General features: G+C 33.9%; 3 protein-coding genes and 1 non-coding gene across 4 annotated transcripts; 1 reads left to right on the forward strand and 3 right to left on the reverse strand.

Annotated features, from left to right (window-relative positions):
- Positions 1–1,621: 1,621 nt before the first annotated feature.
- On the reverse strand, positions 1,622–1,695 carry TRNAI-UAU. Its single transcript has one exon. It is a non-coding gene; the product is annotated as a tRNA-Ile (tRNA).
- A 395-nt stretch (positions 1,696–2,090) lies between these two features.
- Positions 2,091–6,822, reverse strand: LOC107009486 (sodium/calcium exchanger NCL1-like). The gene is made up of 9 exons (XM_015208827.2): positions 6,097–6,822; positions 5,151–5,348; positions 4,895–5,076; positions 4,538–4,683; positions 4,186–4,447; positions 3,951–4,102; positions 3,558–3,819; positions 3,153–3,458; positions 2,091–2,484 (listed from the first exon to the last, which is right to left on the reverse strand). Exons 1-9 carry the CDS (start codon positions 6,482–6,484, stop codon positions 2,236–2,238), a joined length of 2,145 nt encoding a protein of 714 aa, XP_015064313.1. The 5' UTR covers positions 6,485–6,822; the 3' UTR covers positions 2,091–2,235.
- Positions 6,823–8,266: 1,444 nt separating this feature from the next.
- On the reverse strand, positions 8,267–15,132 carry LOC107011356 (GTPase ERA-like, chloroplastic). The gene is made up of 9 exons (XM_015210823.2): positions 14,678–15,132; positions 13,935–14,080; positions 12,388–12,528; positions 12,199–12,312; positions 11,629–11,754; positions 9,937–10,035; positions 9,714–9,815; positions 9,207–9,287; positions 8,267–8,980 (listed from the first exon to the last, which is right to left on the reverse strand). The coding sequence occupies exons 1-9, from the start codon at positions 15,099–15,101 to the stop codon at positions 8,894–8,896; spliced, it is 1,320 nt and encodes a 439-aa protein (XP_015066309.1). The 5' UTR covers positions 15,102–15,132; the 3' UTR covers positions 8,267–8,893.
- Positions 15,133–17,393: 2,261 nt separating this feature from the next.
- Positions 17,394–21,631, forward strand: LOC107011355 (glutamate receptor 2.9-like). The gene is made up of 5 exons (XM_015210821.2): positions 17,394–17,657; positions 18,396–19,702; positions 19,873–20,185; positions 20,331–20,722; positions 20,831–21,631. Exons 1-5 carry the CDS (start codon positions 17,417–17,419, stop codon positions 21,356–21,358), a joined length of 2,781 nt encoding a protein of 926 aa, XP_015066307.1. The 5' UTR covers positions 17,394–17,416; the 3' UTR covers positions 21,359–21,631.
- The last annotated feature ends 737 nt before the right edge of the window (positions 21,632–22,368 follow it).

Consider the following 22,368-nt stretch of genomic DNA (forward strand, 5'->3'; position numbering starts at 1 on the left):
TTGACGTTTCAATTAATTCACAAAATTTGGAGTATACATGTCACCCTTCATTGTTTCAAGTTTATGATTATTTTTATAAAAAATCTTCTTTATGCCTTATTTATATATTTTATACTTGTGTCATTTAAAAAAAACGAAATATTAATTAATAGGGTACACGTGCGTTGCACGTGCGCAAAGACTAGTATATATAAATGATTTAGTAACATTAATCATTATGATGTTAACAAAGCTAAGTATGTACATGTATTTAAGAAATTTACTAAAAATATATAAATGATCTAGTAACATTTAATTATTATGATGTAACTTGAGATTATTATAGACAGTCGTGAAACTACATAGTGTCAAGAGTGTCCAATTGGACACTCTTTATCGAAAAAAAATGCATATTTACAAGTAAAATGATCAAAATGATTAAATAACATATTTTGAACACCCTTAACCTAACAAATTGCTATTTTTGGACACCCTTTTTGACTCCGCCACTAAATGTAGAAACACATAAACTTTAATTTTGAAGCCGACTTTAACCAGAACTTTTAGTGATTGATGTATAACCTTATAAACTAATTTTTTTTAAAGGAAAGTTACTCGTTTTTTTTTACAAATAATATTTGTTTGAGCCAAATCATAAATGAAAGTACATAACTCACTTCTAATTATCTACTTCTTCCCTTTCAAAAAGATTGGTCTAGTTTGACTTGGAATGGAGTTTAAGAAAAGGAAAAAAAATATTTAATCTTGTGGTTCTACTTTAAAGTTATATCAAATGTACCAAAATATTCTTTAATCTCGTGGTCTTAAACATGCCACGTGAAAAATTAAAGGTAAAATTTTGCTAAAAAAGGAAAGAGGTTATTTTTTTTAAAACAGACTAAAAAGTAAATATAGTCATTCTTTTTGAAACGAGAGTATTTTTTTGGCTAAAAAAAATTATGTTTTTTTTTAAAAAAAACTCAATAACTAAGTGTGCAAACTCCAACAATAATTTAAAAAGAATAAAAAAGCTTATGTTGTTGTTTTACTTGTTTGTCTTCCTTCTTTTTTCATGGCACAATGATTGAGGATATGACAAAAAAATATTAATAATAATTATGCCAACTTAAGAATTAAGAATCCTCTATTGAATTTGAATCTGGTGTAGTGTGATTGACGAATCTTTTCTTTATCCTTCCTTTACTACATATGGTAAGGTGAAGATGGAAAATTTTTATTAAGAAAATACATAGGACAAATACTTTTAGAAAATGTAGGTATGCATTATGTCTTTTGCATGAATTATTGTGGTCCCAATTATCATTTAAGTTTATAATCTAATCCCAAAGCGTGAACAGAATCAATGAATCATCAACCAAGTACATAATCATCTTTACATAATCTTAATATATGTTGACATTATGGGTTAGTTGTTGAATATTTATGGTGATCATTGTTTATTATAGTTGAGTTGTCTAATAATGTAATTGTGAAGTAGGAAAAAAATTATAGAGGAAAACGATAATAAATATTGATGTTAGGTGCATTGGGCCCCAAAAGGGATTAGTGTGATCCGAATCAAAGGTCCTTCTAAATTAAAATTAATGTTCCGCAGCGGAAAAATGGGAAGAGAAACACAAGTTGGTCCCGGCGGGGCTCGAACCCGCGACCTTCGGCTCATAAGACCAACGCTCTAACCAACTGAGCTACGGGACCATGTTTATAATAAAATACCTTGTGTTATAATAAAATAAAACCTCTATGATTGAACTCTAGGCATTTTGTAGAACTTGCGTCAGTTTATTTACTTGCAATAGGTCTGGTAATTATTCATTAATCATTTGAATATATATTATTTGCTTTCTCATAGGCTTGGTTACTATTTAATTCCCGAAATAAAGTTTTACATTGATACTTGAAAATAAAAAGAGTTACATATAAGATGTAGAGAAACTCGTGTGAGGTTTTTTAATGAAAAATCTTATGGATTTATTTCACAGCAAACAATATCACACCATATCAAAAGTATCTTTAAACTGTTTTAGTGAAACGATTCCTTCTTTCCCTGAACTCTCTAGCCCCACGTCTTATTCTAGCTTCAAACATGACAATTCATAAAATCTAATCAATTGCACCAAATGATAGAAAAATTCATGAAAATGATATACATGATTATTTCCTCTTTTTTTTTATTCAAAACCTTTTACAAGTTTTCATGAATGGGTTTGGGATGGGTGGTTAATATGATTATCATCATTAGGCCCAACCAAAGACACATTCAAGAAGGTAAAATAGCACTACAGAGAAAGGGTATAGAGAAAATGCTACGAGACAAGTCCAAAGTGGATATGTGGTGCTGAAAAATGCAAGAAGGCCAATTACAGAGCAAACCACCAAAATTATTAGCACTTCAGCTGAATAATCCCATCTTAGGTCCTTTATACACACCACTGCCAAAAGTGTTGCCATCCCCATGATGTTGTTCATGATCACTCCTCCATATATCTGTCAATCAACAATCACACTCTTAGAACAATCAAACTTCAAAAAATTACTCCCTTCATTTCTATTTGTCTTATTTTTCATTTTAATATTGTAAAAATATGGTACGTAGGCCTAATTCAACTTCAAAAATTAGCTCATGAGGGGAGGATTGTCCAAATCCATACAAGGAGACCACTAGTCCACTCCCCGACAATGTAGGACTTCACTCTAACACCGGCTTCATGTACAGGCTCCAACTGGAGCGTGGACCGGAAGTCCAAACGGGGATGGACTTGGCTCTGATACCATATTAAGATATGACACCTGAGTCTAACTCAACCCCAAAAACTAGCTCATGAGGGTAGGATTGCTCAAGTTCATACAAGGAGACCACCAATCCATCACACTTCAACAAGTAAGTTTTAAAAAGAACGTCTCTTTCTATATTTGATAACTTTTTGAACCCAACATTTTTCATGACTTGTTTGAAATCAGAAATTCAAAGAACATCTTGGGACACTACACTTATTTTTAGTTTAACACCATAAGATTTAAAAGTCTAACTTTGTGTCTAGTCAAACTAAGATACTTAAGTTAAAACGAAGGGAGTACATAAACAATACAAAGGTACTACAAACATAATGAAATGTTTGAACAAATCACTATGTGTGTGAGAGAGAGAGTTAAACCTCTGAGAATGTCAAAGATGCAGTTATTGAACTCTTCTGACTTGCTGGAAATATTGCTGCTATTGCCATTCTTGCATTTAGAGCTAGAGGTACCATAACAAAAGGGATAAGGAAAGAAGGAATCCCCATAGCATCTGATAAATCTTCTATATTGATCACTAAAGGTTTTGCACATAATGTGATTATTGCAATCCCCAACAGAACTTGAAGCACAGATTTGTTAAATGTCCATGTCAACAACTTATAGTTGATTTCTCCATCATTTTCCACCTCACACACTATTTTGTCAACTTCACTCCACTTAATCTACAAAATAAAGCCACATGATGTAGTGCTGAGATTTGTCAATTGTGTTAAGCATCTGTGTTTACATATATTTATAGAGAGCAATGCTAGCTACTTTACCTTGTCATATTCATCAATAGCTCTTTTCTTGTCAGGACATTTAGTCACGCTAATGGCCTCATTCAGCCATCTTGTCATCCCATGGACAAATTCATCTTCGTCGATCATATCATTACCATTTCTATCAAAATCCCTCAACACTTTCTTGACAGTGTCTTCGTGATTGATTTCAACTTCTCCAAATTTCACTGAACCTATTAGTACCTCTAATTCAGGTTTTGTTATGGCGTTGTTCCCGTCAAAGTCATACTGATGGAAGATCCTGCCACAATGTAAACAGAAATGAGTAGGAATAGAAAGGTCTAAGATTTTTATTCTTTGGATTTAATACAAATAGTATAATGAATTCTTACACTGTCAGTATGTACTCTTAAATTTATAAGAGTAACTTACTCTCTAATACGTTCGATATTGGGGGTTCCATCATCTTTGACAAGGTGTTCAGCTTCTAATGCTTGAGTTTGAACATGCTTCAAAAGTCTTGCCATTATATGCTCAATTTCAGCAATTTCATCCCTTTGCTTCTTAGTATATTTCTCAACAGCCTGTTGACGAATTATGCTTGAAGCAACAAGTATTCATTTCCTCAATATGAATTGAACTTAACTATAAGTAAGAGTTCACTTGCCTTGCGTAAAATCTTTTTAGTACTTGAATCATCACTTTGAGCTAACTGTGCTGCTTCTTCGATCCATTTTTTGCATCCTTCAACAAACTCTTCTTCCTGGATTACTTTGTCGTTGTTTTTGTCAAAAGAATTCAATATCTTAGAAATAGCATAATCCGTGTCCAGCTCGACAACCTTCCCTGATTGCATTTCAAGTATAAGATTCTCCAATTCAGTAAGTGTTAGGCATTTGTCGGCATCTCTATCAGTTTCATGGAATAATCTGAAAAAACCAAAAAGGTTACTTATCAGTCTTATAGTTTTGTTAGCTTCACTTCTTAAGAGATGATCTTTTTTCCTAATATCTATCTACCTTTTAATGACATCTATATCAGGTTGCCCTTCTTCATTAATGAGCTTCCCTCTTGCATGCCGTTGTACATGATGCAGAAATCCTGCTAGCAAATTCTCATATTTGGAGTACTCTAAACTTCTTTCTTGCATCCACGGGTCCAAAACCTGATGAATAAATTCAGAAACTAAGAACGATACACGAATCCAAGGCCTTCAACTAGGATACATTCATTAGTACATAATTTGTTAACAACATATGAACAGAGGTGGATCCAGCATGTGGTAAAAGAAATAAACTAACATCCATTGCTAAATTAACCTACTGACTCTAAATTCAGTTTCCATTCAGCATACGGACATTCAAAATTTTGATTACCTGGTAAAGGAAGTATGACACCAAAAGAATGAGTGATACTATAAGTGTGATGAAAATAAGAATACGCCTTCCAACGAATGAGTTGAGAGCAGTGACTGGCTGAACTAGTACAAATGGGATCAAGGAAAGGAGCATAATTCCAGCAGTGTAACTAGTTTCCTTGTCAATCCTAACACCAGTATCTGTAACACATATACTATATGAATAGAACATATCAGCAACTTAAATTCAAGATGTGAACGAAAGAATGAAATACCTTGTAAGCTCTTCAATCTTTTGAAAGGTGAAGATTCTTCGGATTGGGAATCTGGTTTATCTGTCATATTTTTGGTGCCACATATCAAACATATTCCCCACATCAAAGTAAGATTGAATACTGTGGCTCCAACAGTAGTGCTAATTCCAGAAGAGATTTGAAACTGAGCTTTCTCTTTACTAGCAGAAACTCCAGATGCTACAAAAGTAAAGTAACATTAATATCAGTCCATTTTGTTCATGTTGCTTAAACTCTATTTCCATTTTACCTTCACCGTGTCTACCATGTAAAAACAATTCTCCAATTGATGATTTATCAATTTTAGAACATGAAGGCTTGCTTTTTCTTAACCCTCTCATTTAGCAGTTGCTTACTCTCAGTAAACTGGCCTAATAACATGTCTTAGCTAGACCGGTACTAGTTGGAATATCACATAAGAGTAATTCCATTATAGGAGTTCTCTAAAAGATCTCCTGATTGTCAACTGCTTTGTCTTGCTAACAACTCGTTTATGTCGATTCACTGAAATGTCTTTGACCACTTTCTGAAGGAGAGGGGACTAACGAACTCTACGTTGAACACCTATGTGTCTTAATTAAGTAGCTGATTGGAACTATGCTTCTTCTGATGTAAAATAAGATATTCAAATAAATAATATTTGTATAGTGAATAACTATTCATCTACTGTAATTTCATGCAAATAGGAGACAAGAAACTAATAAGTACCAAAATTCATTGAGAAAACAAGCTAAACTTTGTGATAAGCTTGATACTATTGGGAATGGCTCTGGTCAGAGTCATCGTAGAACTCTTGTTATCAGTTATAGCTTTGGGCATCATAGTAAGTGCTTGATCTTAACGAGTTATATTCCAGGTTATTACTATCTTAAGCAGTTAAAATTAAAGTGAGACAGAAAAAATGATAGCTAGGCAATAGACTAATTACCAATGACCATGACAATCCTTGGCAAAGTCATTAAGATTTGAAAAACAGTGGCCCCAAAAATGCCAGTGCCAAGAATATTGAATAGAGTCTTGCTTCCTCTTGATATTAGGCTTTCCCCTGTATTTAACAAGTACTGGCACACTACTATCAAGAAAATGTATCCTGCAATGTTGTTTGCACACGGAAAAACACCGTAAACCTGCTCACATGTTTTGCCAGAAGAAGAAACCAAAGGTGGTCCATGTTCTTGATTGCTACTAACTTGATCAATCCCATATGAAATATTCAATAATTGGTTATTATCTAAAGAATTTAGCTTTAGAACCCTGCACTGGACCTTTCCAAGTAGAAGAATAAAGGTGATAAAGCATAGTGAAAGGCTTGGCATCACTACCAAAGTACAAGCTATAACTCTACTCTATGAGTTAGGATATTATAAAATGAATTCCAAATTTAGACAAAAGTACTTTTATAGATGAAATTTTGCAACAAAAAAAAAGAAGACAAATGGTGTACTTATAATAGTGAAAGTTTTGCATGAAAGATAATGGTATTTTTTTTAATATTGACAGTCTTGTTCCCACAATGATACTTTTAATAGTGGAAGTTTTGCTTGAAAACAGGTCATTTTTAGTTCTTTTAGCATGTAATTTGTCTTATATATTTTTCAAGATTGCAAATCCATGTGTTGAGGAAACTTATCAGAAAACATATATCTTAGGCTGATCTGATAATGTAATAAAGTTTTTCTTTATACTATTTAAACTCTTTACTACTCACACCAGAAAGCTAAACAGTCATCTATCATGCAGAAAATGGACTAAATATTGATCATGGAACAAGTTGTTCAATTGATCCTTATTTAACAAGATTGGCATTTTGAAACTGGCATCTGTATACTTTAGTACCTTATTATTCTAATATATTTGATAAAGCGTGTGGCAATATCCAATAACACTGATTTATGGAATCCTATTCCTCAACACTTGGCATCTTAACACCATAAAATGTAGTTGAAGAGACTTGAAATAATTTTCCATTATATTCAATATATGTTTTCCACGATTGTTAGATACCAGAATTTAACTCTTGTTCTAAAAAAAATTTAAAAAAACACATGTAACATTTTACTATCTCAATTCTCACCTAGTACTATAATTACGTAGTACGTATGTAAGAATGACCTTAGGATGCCAATATCATCAGTATTTACGTCATGACTACTACTGTACTATAATAATTCAAAATATCTAGGAATAAATACTACTCTGTTGAAGTCCAGATATATAATTTTCTTCGAATTCTAGCTGGTGATGCACAACAAGTGATAAGATGACCAACGTACAACGGCTGTGGGTTATGGAACCTTTTTAACACTTTGATCTCAACAGCATAAGATAAAGTTGAAGTGACATAATAATATTTTATTTTGCATGTGAGATTAAAGATTTCTTATATGTTATGATAAAGAGACTCGAATTTTGACTCCAAAAAGAACCATTATCATCAACAACTTGTTCGATTACCCTTTCCATCTGCATATCAAGATAGTGAGCAATAAACAAGTTTCATTGACATCCCTCCATACATCAGTTAGGTCAAAGTTACTTTTAATTATAATTAAAAAAAAAAGGAAAAATTACTTTTAATTACAATTATAAAAAAAAATGCTTAAGTTCCCCCAATCTATGCTCCAAATCCCAGATACACAATTATACTATATTGAGATCCTATAATCTCTAAACTTATTTTATAAATAATTTTCTACCACTTTTTGACCTGCGTGACACTATCAATCAGATACCATAAAAGAATTGTCAACAAGCGCTGAGCCCAGAATATAGTGTCACGTGACCGAAAAGGGGTAGAAATTATTTATAAAATAAGTTCGGAAAGTATAAATGTAGGTTAAAAGCGTACTTATACATTTCCTCTAAAAAAAATATCTATATAAAAAAAAATTCGGCTACCCTAAAAGAAATTTCTGACTTTGTCACTGATTGGTACACTTACTACACCAGCAGGTCAGCTTGTAACCCCTCTAGGATTGTGTTTTATAACATGTAGACCTACATCATGCTCAACACTGCCTCTAATCGAAGTGGCTCTCCATAGTTGAGCCTAGAATAAACAATTACAGTAGCATAAAAGATTGAAAGTGTCAAAGATACAATAATTAAATACACACACCAGTATAAAACTTTGGAAATGTGAAAGACAATGTACCGATCCAGTGACAGCTGAAGACTACTTCCTACAAAAATCTCTACTGCAAATAAAATTTACAAAATAATTTGTGCACAAAAACATGTCTTGCAGTGATGTCAATCAGTTCCCGCCAGAATTTGAAGCAATACACCTCTCTCTACTTTTTCCAATTCACAGCAGCAATTAGTACATCAGAATATCTTAACATTGCGATATTAGTTAGACAGTTGAGTAGTAAAGACAGAACGAATGTGTAAGGTTGACTTGCTGAGCAGGCAACCACCTGCATCTTCTGTCAAGTTCTTCCTCCCTTCAACGGCATCCCTCAAGGGACAACTACATTAATCAGAAATGAGATTGGCTGCTGAGATGAGATCTGGTGCATTTACATCATGATCTCTCCGCAAGGATATTTGTTGTACCTGATCCTGACATCAAGAACTTTCACAAAATCCCATTTGCCTAATTAGCCTGCTGTACTTTGGGAAACATTTATAGAAATTACAGCTAGTTCATCATGGAGAGCATCAAGAGCTACTGATCATCATTCACATTCCATCCATTAAGAGTTCAAAACAGAGTTTCCAAATCACAAAGCTTGAATATGGCCCCCGTAGCCGTAGTCCTTCAGGAGACCTTCATCTTGCCTCCAATTCTCTTTCACCTTCACCTCAACCTGTTTCAACAAAAAATTAACATGAGAATCACCTTTTCCAGCTAAGTATCTCAAAAGTTGTACCTAGGCAAAATTGTGTCAGCTGGAAGTAGGAAGAAGCAGCTGCAGCACATTACTTTTAAGTATCACAACATAAGAACGCAGCGCGTTAGTTCGAAGTACTGATGTAAGAGTACCCAAATACTCTATGGAATTCATTGTGAAGACAGATTATCATGAGAATTACCTCCAGAAAAACTTTCTTTTGTAGGAAATCTTCTATGTCAAGCCTTGCAGCTGTGGCAAGAAGCTTTAAAGCCTTCCCTTCCTGAAAACAAATCAAGAGACATGTAATACAAGATACTGGCGTGAGCCCCCTTTAAATGCCCTTTAATACCCGATATAGGACACTGTATATCTAAACACTCTCTCACATGTGCAACCATTTTCTGGAGTTAATACCTGGACTTTAATCTGGACTTACAAGTCTGGGAAAGGGGTTTCCAAAATTTAATTAGCTCGATCACATATGTGAAAGCACCTAGGCAGGATGGAAGGCCAAGGAGAGGGTGAAGGTGGGACACTACTTATTTACAGTATACATAAGTTACAGAGTTGGAACGTCTACTGCGCTTATAAAAAGAAGAATGAATCTAATATAACATAAAGAAAAAGGATGGTCTTTCTTTGTTATAAAGCATATCTAAAAATAACAAACACAGATGACATACAGAAACAAACTGATGGTTGTTACCTTTCCAATAAGGATGATCTTTTGAGTGTTTCTCTCCACTATAACTTCGACTTGAATGAAGTCTTTCGCATTCGGTCTAGTCTTGTAACTAACTACATTAACCTGCAGAGTATGTGGCAGATTTAGAGGAAAACTGGAAAATGATGAAGTAAACTCCTAAAGGAAAACTAAAAAAGCAAATATTATTCCGCAATCAACTTGAAGTTCTCAAACACATTTTTACCTGGCATGCATAAGGAACTTCATTTCGGTATTGCAGAAATATCTTCTCTCTGACAATTTCAGCCACAAAAAATCTTTCAGGATGCTCACTAGCAATGTCCTGAAAGCAAAGATGAAATGGGCTTGTTAATTGACCTTGGCAATTACTAAACATCATTATAGCCTATAGGAGGATAAAGATTATATTGCTACAAGACTTTAACGCATTAAGCAAACTCATTTGACATAATGTTGTATATGCAAGATAACAGCACAAGAAAATCTATGCAGACTGCAGTTACTTGTGAATATTATGCATATGAGGAAAATAGAGTCTTACTCCCAGGTTTAGGAGTAAGACCTTAATCTACCTTACCCTGGGAATAAAGAAAATCTCTTCCATATCTCCAAGCAAAACAAGGAAAAAGAGGATCATTTATGGAAAATCAAATCCAAGATAATGTCCACTAATACATGTGAAAATAAATAGCAGCTATAGACTGGAAACTGCTGGCTTAATATACTTTTATCCTCATACTTACTCAGTGTCCATGCTACACTATTCTGACATCCTGATACCAAAGGAACGATTCATCTAGAAGGTATATAATAGTATACAGCAATCATTTCTTTCTTCTTCTCTTTCTTTATGTAGACCTTAGAATAATCAACTTTTCTCCTACTTTATTGCAACTCCTGCAGGTTGCATTATCATAATAGTTGCACAAACTAAATAAGGTATTTCTTTCTCCCTCTGCTACCCAACTCCAAGCCCCCTCGCTCAATACAGATGGGTGGATTCCATACTACCCTCTACCTATTCAAAGACATGATTCACCTTGAGCTTGATGTGTTATAGACAACAGACTTGAAAATGCACATTGATCAAATTAATTTAAGGTGTAATTTATGTATGCATCAATGCTGATTTTGAATATTTATAGAGTTAAAAATACAAACATACTGGAAGTGTATCAGTTGTATATCACTTCCAGATGGCATACATATCATAGTTTTCAATTTAAAAAACAAGTTCAAAAGAAATATATAAAAACACGAGATGGAATCAAAGTTACATATGGAAATTTTTGGCAGTATTGGCAACATAGTTGCATGGAGAGCAAGGGATGCAATCTAACGACATTTTTAAAAGAGTGAAATTAGGTCTTAGGCCTAACTCACACCCCAAAAGCTAGCTCAAAGGGAGGAGGATTGCCCATGCCTTATAAAGAGTCCACTCATCTCATTAATCACCGATGTGGGACTTTTGTCATTCTTTAACACCCCACCTCACGCCTAGTGATTAGCATCTGGTGCGTGGACAATTTTAATTTTGGGGCCCCAACATCGGGTGATACGGGCCCTGCTCTGATACCATGTGAAATTAGGTCTTAGGCCTAACTCACACCCCAAAAGCTAGCTCAAAGGGAGGAGGATTGCCCATGCCTTATAAAGAGTCCACTCATCTCATTAATCACCGATGTGGGACTTTTGTCATTCTTTAACAAAAAGCAATTATCTAGTGCAACATAGATGTCATTTGTCTAATGCCCAAAATTGAGTCGTTCACACCAACAGCTCTCGACAAGGTTAAATGCCACCAAAATCATACAGATCAAAATTGAAGATGACTACAATGAATTTTTCCTCATTTTCAAGAAAGAAGACAGTGAAAAGAGGTAATGGAATATCGAGACAGAGTATATATCTACACCTTGGGATAATAAGCAGGCCCAAGAGGAAGTTTAGATAATATCCAGTCTTTGACATCTTCTACTCCATGACCATACTTCGCACTTACAGGTATGACCTCATCAACGTCCGTAAATTTCTCGTACCACTGAATGGGAGAAAACGTAGCATCAGAACATCTAAACTATTTGACTAATTAAGTTCATCAATAAAATATCCAATCTAAATAAGTTCAACAGCTATTCTCATACGTCTCAAATTCATAATTTTGTCATCAGGCTAAATCTGTGTTTTATGTGACCATTATAGGCTATAAGAATAGATCTACCTCTAGCACTTTAACATCAATATATTACTACGGTAAAAATGGTACTCCAAAACGCAAAATTTTCTTTCTTTTCTTTTGGATAAGGTAATCAATTAGCAAATTATTTCAATTCCAATGATAATAGCCATTGCCAAGTAGTTGATAGATTCTACAGAGAAATTAAATTAGTTGACTCAAATCGCTTATACTTTGTCTGACTAGAATAAGTGGAGGCTCTTTGTAGGACTTGCACAATAAATGATCTCACAATCAGCAGTACCTTACCTCAAGTCTCTTTGCAATTTCACCAGGCTTGATTAGGTCCTTCTTATTCAAGACTAACAATGTTGGTACTTTATACTTTAGGTCTCCAACACCCTCTTCCAACACTTCATCTATCTGAAAGAAGCAATTAGAAAAAGTTAAAAGGATAAAAACATTTCCCCAATGGCTCTTTATAATAAAGAACCATACCTTTGCAGGAACCTTACATGCGTCCACAACAACAAGCACGCAGTCTGCATTAACAGCTGCACTTCGGACATTCTTCATCATCATTGTATCTAGCTTATGCATTTTCTTCTCTATGACACCGGGAGTGTCATAAAGTATCATCTGCAAGGGAACGCCCAGGCATCGCTCATGAGTCTGAGACAGGTGATAACATATGTACAAAAAAGATTGAAGTCTAGGGAGCAGATATGGGATAGCAAATTGCAATAACTAGAAAAGGATTGCATATTAATAACATATGATAAACTGCAGACTGTGTGAAATAGTAAAGTATGCTAAAGTAATAAGAATTAATTGATTAATACAATAACGGATAACAGCTGCACAGGCAAGGTGAGGAAAACCAGAAGGTCAAAAATAAGAACTCTTCCTATTTCTGGCAATAGTAAAAATTCAAAGAAACAAATTTCTATCAAAAAGAACAGCCTCCTTGCCACCCTTCTCACAGGTACAAGCAAAATTAACATAACTGAGCTGGAAGATTGAGTAATAGTAACTTTGATAAACAGATACCTGTTAAGTGTTAGGCACTGAAAAATGGGTTCACTAGACAATATTCTGCATAAAAACTTATCAATATTCAAGCACCAATGGCCTAAGCAAAAGAATTGTTTTTTTTGTATGAAGAGTGACCAGTGGTGGTCCGGCAGAGAAGGATTTTCACCAAGAGGTTCCAAATATGAAAAAGCAAACGCACAAAGAATCCAAAGGGGGTCAACATTTATTATATATACATAAAGAATGATTTTAACCATGTATAAACAATTTATTTTTCCGCTGAAGGGGGTTCATGAACCCCTTAGCCCTACCTGGCTCCACCCCTGAGAATGACTGTGTATCACCTTATCCTACACTGCAACCAGATCTGAAAACTATAGACTATGTTCTTGAACATATACTGAGGGTGAATTATGCCTGGAAGCTTAAAAGAAGCACAACATAGGTGGAAGGCAGAAATGATAGAGAAAACACAGACTAGTTTAGAGAACTTCCCTGTGTACACTTTGGACATTGTGGATTAAGGCAAAGAGGATCATATATCATCCAAAAAAATCTTCTAGTGTAGGATGAATCATGCCTAGATGATACTCTAGATTTGCTTGACTCCTTCTAGACATAAAAGGAGTCAGCCTAAGTTTATTTTGTATAGGGTGATGACGCCATCTTGCTGCTGCTATGTTGATAGATAAAGTGAACAAGCCATCACTCCTAAATCTTTTTTTTTTTTAGAAACTAGGCCCAACTAAAAAAAAAAACAATTTCCATTGCAATCACAAAAAAAGAAACGTATGTTGCAATCATTATTTGACTCTAACAGTACTACAACAAAGTTAAGATACTTGCAGCATAAGAGTAGAATTTTCCTCGGAAAAGAAGCTCTGAAGCTACAAAGCAATGTGTAAGACACATTTTCACATTATGAGTCAGCCAAGAAGTATGCGGACATAAAATGAACTGAGACATGTTGCAGCTCAGCAGAAACATAATGGTAGAAGAACATTCCAAACCTGATGATCTGGACCAGAACATATTCCAAGAACTCGATGACGAGTAGTTTGAGGTTTATCAGTAACAATTGACAGTTTCTGCCCAACCATTTGATTGGAAAGTGTACTTTTCCCAACATTCGGCTTCCCAAGCACAGCCACATATCCTACATTTACACACACTTTCTGCTTAATTTCAATTTCTTTCACATACATTAACCCTTTTTTAAAAAATAAAACTCACATACATTTACCTACACATACACTTTGCCTATTAAAATGGTACTGCATGAAAAAATACTTCAAATTCCAATTGTCCTAATGTCGAAGATGAGAAAAAGAATATATATTTTAAATTTTCGGTCAAAATTCAATTATTTTGAATCCGGGGAAGCGAATAGTGAGAACATTCCTGGACAGTGAGTAGTAACTATAAAAGACTATTTAAGATACTTTTCAAATTCACATAGTTTAGTATCCGGAAGCAAAAAGTGCCAAATATTCTTTTTACTAACAATAGCATAATCCAATACTCCAACCAACCCGAAATACTTGTCACAATTTCCTTTTCGAGAGTCAAACATATGAATTTTGTCCAGTATTTTAAGATGGTATTTTGTTTCATCATATTGATATAACCGAAATAGCAACTTAGTATTTCTGGCATAGTTTTTGAATATCTGAATTTTAATTTTAAAGTATCAGAAATATCTAATCAAATTGAGTCTTGAAGATAGGAGTAATAAGGAAAGGAGAAAACAAACCACTGCGATGATTAGGATTTTCAGGAACAAAATCGAGCTCCTCCATTTCATAATCATCAAGTAAAGCCATGTTTCGGTCTGGTTTCACACTCAGAGATAGCAACATCGACGAATCGTCTTCTTCTTCTTCTTCCTCCTCTGTGTCTACAACACCTTTAGACCTCCTCATTCTCATAGCCCTAGATGTTTCTTCAGCTATGCTGGAAAATTTCTCGTTTTCTCCTGCTTCGACTTCCTCTTCGTCGCCGAGAAAAATCTCCGAGTTGCTGTTTCTCCGGCGAGTAGTGGTGACGCGTAGCCGGAAACGGCCATTATCGCCGGGAAAGGAAGTGGAAAAGCAGTTACAGTAGGAGTGGATAAGAGGAGTGTAATTTTTGGGAAGAGTCGCTGTGAATAGAGAAACGTTGAGACAGAGCGCTCTCATTTTTGGATAGTGAACTGCTCTTCTTCCTAGTACTAATTTAACCGGCCTTGTATCTTTTTCTATTTTCGATTTTTTTATGGAAATATGTGCATTATTATGTTGTACTGTATTCTGTAATGTTGGTACATTTGCTCTTGTTGCATGAAATTAGTAACCAACTATAAACAATATTTTTTAAAAAACCTACTTTTTTCTACTACAATTTAGTCAGTGTATAATTTTTTTGAAATTATGAAATTTATTTTACTATGATTTTTAGTTTTAAATTCATATTTTTTAGTTATTATTTTACTATTTTGAATGTTATTAATATTTATTTATATCTTGTAACTATGTTGAATAAAAATTTAACTGTTGAGAAAAAATGTTTTAATTATAGATATTTTAATGGATCTCTTCACAATAAATTTGTGTAAACAAATAGTAATTAACCACTTATATATCTAAAAATCATATTAAATTTATTCAACTTTTTAAATTCTATATATTCATATAAATTAAAATAAAAATATACTAAAATATTAGGCTCATGCTAACAGACACCTTTATCTAGTTTATCTATAAGAAACAATATATATTCAATGAAATACTTGAGTCTATTGCAAGCTGACTTAGATTATGATTATTCTTTTATATTAATAATAAAATTATATTGGCTTAATATGAACATTTAATGCTGATAAATTTTTTCATTGTTATATAGAAAAAATGATACTTTAATACTTTTCTTCTATTTAATTATTTTATTATTAAATCAATGATATACTTTACAAAATATGTATTGGGTCAATATTTTCTTTTTTGGTTCTTCCTTCCTTCTTCTCCTTTTTCCAGGTTGAGCCATTAAAACTTTTTCAAAAACTCCATTTTAAATTTGATGTGTCACAGAATGATTTGAAGTGAATAATATATTAAAAGACTCAATATTCTAAGAGGAGTTTATATTTAAAATTTGAGACTATTAAAAATGGATTTTGAATTGATCAGATTGATGAAAATTGTTTGAAGTGAATAATATATTAAAAGATTTGATAAAGCTTATATTTAAAATTTAAGATTATTAAGAATAATTTTGAATTAGTCAAAATTAAAAGAGTATTTCATTTAAAATTTGATGTGTGGCAAACGAATCAGACTAATCAAATTACCGAAAGGAGTTTAATCTGAAATTAGCTTACGGTTATATGCTTGACATAATATTATTTTTTAATTCTCTTCCTTGGCTATACGGTACATCCAGAAAGAGCGTATTCTTGTTTGATATCAAATACTTTTCAATAACTAAATATAATTTCTGAGTTGAGAAGCAACTTAGACTCAGTTAAACATTAAATTAAAATGATTTTGGTTTTCAAATAAAAACGATGCAGAACTTTTTATCTTTAATTTAATTTGCAGTACTATGACTTAATCTAAACATAATGAATGAACTAATCCAATTTTTCAAATATTTTACGAACACATTTTGACAATCAATTCTTCCACAATAACGCCACGTAACGGTATTTGACTCAGACCTAATCTTCTCTTTAAACCACAGATTACTAATTAGTGCAAAATAGAAGCATTAAAATAAGCTATTAGAAATTAATGGTCTTTAATTTAAGACACTGGTATTCTAGATTTTTTTATTTGGTCCAAGTAACTTTTATAGCACAAATTGACTTTAAAAAAATAGACCAGTACATGGTTTAAATTTTCCGACTTCAAAGCCATAAAATATATTTATTGGAATGGATGATTTCCAAGTACCTTTTTTTCTTCATTGAAATTTCAATATTTATTTAGTAAAAAAAGCATGCTAATATCGTCTCTACAACTCTATATACCTCTTAAAAGTATATATTACTCATTAGAATTAGAATAGTCGAATTCTTCGCTACATCGAATTTGTCTTAATACATTTTATATCTCCTATATTTGTAAATTACGATATATTATACATGAACAAGCATATCTAGCATGATTTATCATGTACACACCAAAAGTATAACGATTGAATTTTCTTGTGATCCAAGAAAAAATAGAAGATTTATACATTTTTCTTTTATGTTGTTTTCGACTAATATTCCCATAGTCTGAAAAAATAATGAGTCTTTTCGATATTTGTACAAGTCCACACGGTTCAATTTAATTTACTTTGGTGGCAAAGTATGACCATTCTTTTACTTTTCAATTTAAACTACAAGACATATAGTCAATTCAACTGCAAACTGAAAAGAACAATTGACAAGTAGATAACATTATAGGATTATATATATTGGTTAATTTTGTAAAGAAAAATATATTTTCAGCTGAAGTAGAAAATTTTAATAATGTTGATCTTCATCCTCAAGGCCCTTCTTTTTATCACCCTTGTAACTGTCAAAGCAACTGCAAACGAAACCATTGAAATAGGTGCAATTATTGACTTAAATTCTCGTATAGGGAAGGAACAGAAAACTGGCATAAATATAGCAGTAGAGAATTATAACCATGACAGAAGAAACAACAAGCAGCTTATAACAGTTCATTTTAGAAACACCAGCAAGGACACAATTCAGGATTTCTTCACAGGTAATTTGAAACTTGACTTTTCTTTTGATATTTATCAATTTGATGTATCTATATCTCGTCTAAAATCTAAATCCATAACAATTATTCATGGATTGTTTGTGCGTTGGGAATTGTTATATGGAGAATAACTAACACGTTGGGAAATCTTATTTGTACGTTGGGAATTGTTATATGAAAAATAACTAACACATTGGGAAATCTTAGTAGCTCAAGTTAGTTCACTACGTGAACACGGTGACCGGTGAGGGTTCAACTTCCCCTTCCCCTTCCCCTACCCCAAATTCTTTTTCTTTTTTTTAAAAAAAGGGAAAGAATAAATAACACATGGATTATTGTTATATGGTCAATAAAGAATACAAATATTGCTTTATAGGTACATATTACTTATTCCAAACTTTTATCCCATACAAAATGATACCAATATTAGTTATGCAACTTTAGGTTTCCAGTATTAAGAGTCGCATAATTATGCGGATTTTAAAAGGAAAACGAAACATAATATAAAGGTATATAGGGATTAGATGGTAAGTCATGGTTTGTACTTCATACCATATGTTGTAGAAAACAATACAAATTTTTACACCAGGATTAATCGTTTTTGCTTATACTTTGATTTTTAACATAGTACTAGTAGTTAATGTTTATCATACAGATTTAGTTTATACAAATAGTTTTTTTAGACCGTTAGTGCATAGAACTAAAACTCATTCCATATTTGTTTTTACAATTGTGGTGCAGCTGAAGAGCTGATTGAACGAAACCATGTAAAGATGATAGTTATTGGCATGCAGACGTGGGAAGAAACAGCTTTAATTGCCGATATTGGGAAAAGGCATCAAGTTCCAATTATCTCTTTTGTTACAGCTTCCTATACACCAGAATTGGTGCAGCTTAGATGGCCTTTCTTGGTGCAAATGACTACAAGTAGCTTGGACCAAATAAATTGTACAGCTAGTGTAGTTAGCTCCTTCCAGTGGAGGAAAGTCGTAGTAATTTATGAAGATGACATGTATAGTGATTCTAGTATGCTTGCAGTTCTAACTGAAACACTCAAAGGTCATGGTGTAGAAGTAGAGCATCAACTAATTCTTCCACAATTCTCTTCTCTATCCGATCCAAGGGAGGTTGTTCGACGAGAGGTTGTCAAGTTACTACAGAAACAATCAAGGGTCTTTATAGTTCTTCGCTCATCAGTATCCACTGCCAATCATCTGTTTAAAGAAGCCAAGGAAATTGGACTTATGGGAAGAGATTCAGCTTGGATACTTGCAGATTCTCTTGCTGATCTCTTGGATTCTGTTGACAAAGCCTTTATTTCATCTATCCAAGGGGCTTTAGGAATCAAAAATCACTATGCAGAAGCCACTAAGTCTTTCCGACATTTTAAAGGTCAATTTCAAAAGATTTTCCGGTCCGAATATCCTACGGAAGATCACTCAGAGCCTGGAATTCATGCTCTAAAAGCATATGACAGTATCACAGCTTTTGCTAAGGCTGTGAACAGTTTGGGTGCGAAAAGTTACAATGACTCAGTGTTGATGAAAAACAGAATTATTCTTTCCAGCAATTTCACAGGTTTGAGTGGCAATATTAGTTTTGTCAATGGAGTACTGTCACACCCTCCAACGTTTAGGATTGTAAACGTTGATGGAAACAGGTATAATGGACTTGGCTTTTGGTCATCAATGTTTGGATTCTCGAAAGTTCTTGAAGCTGAAAATGGGGAGTTAATCGGGGTTAATGGTTCCCGTGTTATGAAGTTTAGTATGGTTAAATGGCCTGGAGATTTGAAACGTGTCCCGAAAGGGTGGGCAATGCCTACTGATGCAAAACCATTGAGTATTGGAGTTCCAGGGAGAACATCTTTCGAGAAATTTGTTAAGGTTGAAACAGTGGCTGAGACAAATGAAATGAAGTATACTGGTTTCTGTATTGATCTTTTCAAAGAAGTACTTAAAATTTTGGAGAAAAATTATACACTACCTTATGATTTTGAAGCATATGATGGATCATATCCTGATCTGGTTCAGCAAGTGATTAATGGGGTAAGCATTTTGTTTCCAATATGCTAAATACTATCTAGCTTTTCGTCTTGTCGCCTACTTTTTTATCACACAGTACCCTGTGTTATACCAAGCAAAAAACATTTAGTACTTGAGGCTTTGCTTTGGACTCGTGTAATTTTTTCATGTTTTGATATTTCTCCGTCTGTCAGAGATATGATGCTATGGTTGGAGATATAACGATATTAGCTGAAAGGACAAAATATGTAGAGTTCACACAGCCATTTGCAGAGTCAGGGTTGACCATGGTGGTTCCAGTGAAGTTTGATCAATCGAAAAAGGCATGGATGTTCTTGAAGCCTTTCACTGGAAACATGTGGATAGCGACAGGTTCTGTCTTAGTTTACACAATGCTTGTAGTTTGGTTCATGGAGCATCAGTCCAATCCTGAATTTAGAGGCCGGTGGAAAGATCAACTCGGAACTGCAATGTGGTTTACATTCTCTTCACTATTTTTTGCTCATAGTAAGTTTTGCTATCCTACATATATTATTTGAAATCGAATAACTTGTGATCTTTAATGTTAAATGAAGTGTCCGTGAAATATTCATATTAGCATTGTTTAAACAGTAGAAGGAGATAACAATTTTTTACTTTGGCTGATAATCAGGGGAAAACATCAAAAGCAACTACACGAAGACTGTAGTAGTGGTTTGGCTTTTCCTGGTCTTCGTGTTGACCTCGAGTTATACAGCTTCTCTGACATCAATGTTAACTGTTCCTAGACTGGAACCAAGTGTGAAAGATATAGGGTGGATAAAGAGAACAAACGCAACCGTTGGATGTGATGGTGATTCCTTTGTTAAGGATTATTTGAGGCAAGTCCTGGAGCTTCAAAATATCAAGAACATTAGTAATCAGGACGATTATCCGAAGGAACTTGAAAATGGAAACATCAAAGCCGCCTTTCTTGAAATCCCATATCAGAAGATCTTCCTTAGAGAGCATTGCAACCAGTATGTTGTAGCTGGTCCTAATTACAGATTTGGAGGACTAGCCTTTGTAAGTACAAATAACTACACCATTTGCTCTTTTTAAAACCATGACCAGTCCCATAGTTGTGTCTATAGTCTGTATCTCTGATTTGCATAACTTTATTGATGTTACCAGGCATTTCAGAAAGGCTCTCCGCTAGCTCGTGATGTATCTGAAGCCATACTGACTCTAACACAAGATGGTACGCTTAACCGCTTGGAAGAACATTGGTTTGCTTTGTCAAAGAATTGTGATAATGTTGATCCTACTGGTGAAACAGAAAGCCTCACCCTTGGGAGCTTCTGGGGCTTATACCTAGTCTCTGGTGCAACATCTACTCTCTGTTTGCTATTTTATGTGTATCATTTATTCAGAAAATCCCGGCAACTGACTGGAGCATTTCGTGACAATATACTTCATCCATCAACTGATCAAAGTTTATGGACAAAGACAGCTGGAATTATAGGGTATAACAAAAATGACAAGCCTACAGTAACTTTAAGGAGAGTAACGTCTGCCCGGGCAGCAGGTCTTGGGTTAGACGAGAGGGCTGATTCGCGTAAGTGGCACTTGGTGAGTCCTTCAGACGCTGCCCAAATTTATGATGGCTCTTCCCAACATCCTCAACTTGCTGTAGAATTGGGGAATTCAAGGTCAAATTGAAGTGGGATTATTCGGAGTAACAAAATGTCAAAACATACTTATATAGGTTTTCAGTTTTCTGCACTAACTTCTTATAGCTAACATTGATTCCTCTGAAATCTGAATCAATTCAAATGTAAAGGTTTCAATAGAATTATAAATTGTAGAACAGTATTCCAACTCATGAACAAATGGATAGGTAAAGTGGAATGATCATGACAACATGAAAGTTCGAATGTTATGTACTCTCACAAAGTGGTCACTCACTTGGAAACAAAAAATTTATACTTGAAAGTGACTTTTTAGTTTTTAAAAATTCTCCTTTTTCAGGGCCACAGTTAAAGCTTGGCATGAGAAAATGTGAAGCCTGAAAGTGCATGGTCCACAGCATTTACTGAGCTCATTTCTGGTAGAAAGCCAGTGATATCAACAAAGGGATGATTGAATTTTAAATACAAAGAGTAAAAAGTGCATCTTGTGTGCTCTGCTGACTTGTGTGAAAGTGAGGTCTCTCATTGCACTTGCACATGCTATGCATTTAAGTATCTGAGCTTCGAAAAGTTCTTTCGAGAAATCTTCTTTAGGTGTGGCTTGAAATGGAATTCCTTTTGAGGTGAATATTTTCTAATAAAATGGGGTGTTACCGGATATCTCTACTCATCAAGACAAGTTGTAAGAAATCAACTAACGTCTTTTGTTTTTAAATCGTTGTTTTTGATGACTTTTACCTACTTCATTGACGTTTAGGTCGTACGCTTCATTTTGTTGTGAATATTCCTTTTGAAGCATAATTTGCATATCTACATGGAATTAGGCCCATTTCAGACCAAACATGTTATGCTGTAAAAATACTTCTATATTTTAAAACAAAAATATGTTCACTCATAACAAACAATTTTACTTAAGTAAACACAAAATTAACAGATCCAAGACTGAAGACTAATTATCTTTTGGCTTTTTATGTAGCGAAAAGAAAGGAACAATCATGAGCGTAGTTATTTCTTTGCTTGAAATACAAGTTGCTTTTGCTT

The sequence above is a fragment of the Solanum pennellii genome, chromosome 2 (genome assembly GCF_001406875.1).
Source record: "Solanum pennellii chromosome 2, SPENNV200".
NCBI lineage: Eukaryota > Viridiplantae > Streptophyta > Magnoliopsida > Solanales > Solanaceae > Solanum > Solanum pennellii.

Coding starts and splice junctions, on each gene's coding strand:
- LOC107009486 (XM_015208827.2), bottom strand. CDS start 6,484: ATGCCAAGCCTTTCACTATGCTTTATCACCTTTATTCTTCTACTTGGA. Junction 5,349..6,096: donor AAGGATTGTCATGGTCATTG/GTAATTAGTCTA, acceptor TTACTTTTGTAG/CATCTGGAGTTTCTGCTAGT. Junction 4,103..4,185: donor CTAAAAAGATTTTACGCAAG/GCAAGTGAACTC, acceptor ATTCGTCAACAG/GCTGTTGAGAAATATACTAA.
- LOC107011356 (XM_015210823.2), bottom strand. CDS start 15,101: ATGAGAGCGCTCTGTCTCAACGTTTCTCTATTCACAGCGACTCTTCCC. Junction 11,755..12,198: donor AAATTGCAAAGAGACTTGAG/GTAAGGTACTGC, acceptor TCTCCCATTCAG/TGGTACGAGAAATTTACGGA. Junction 9,816..9,936: donor AAGTTCCTTATGCATGCCAG/GTAAAAATGTGT, acceptor CATACTCTGCAG/GTTAATGTAGTTAGTTACAA.
- LOC107011355 (XM_015210821.2), top strand. CDS start 17,417: ATGTTGATCTTCATCCTCAAGGCCCTTCTTTTTATCACCCTTGTAACT. Junction 20,186..20,330: donor TTCACTATTTTTTGCTCATA/GTAAGTTTTGCT, acceptor GCTGATAATCAG/GGGAAAACATCAAAAGCAAC. Junction 20,723..20,830: donor GATTTGGAGGACTAGCCTTT/GTAAGTACAAAT, acceptor TGATGTTACCAG/GCATTTCAGAAAGGCTCTCC.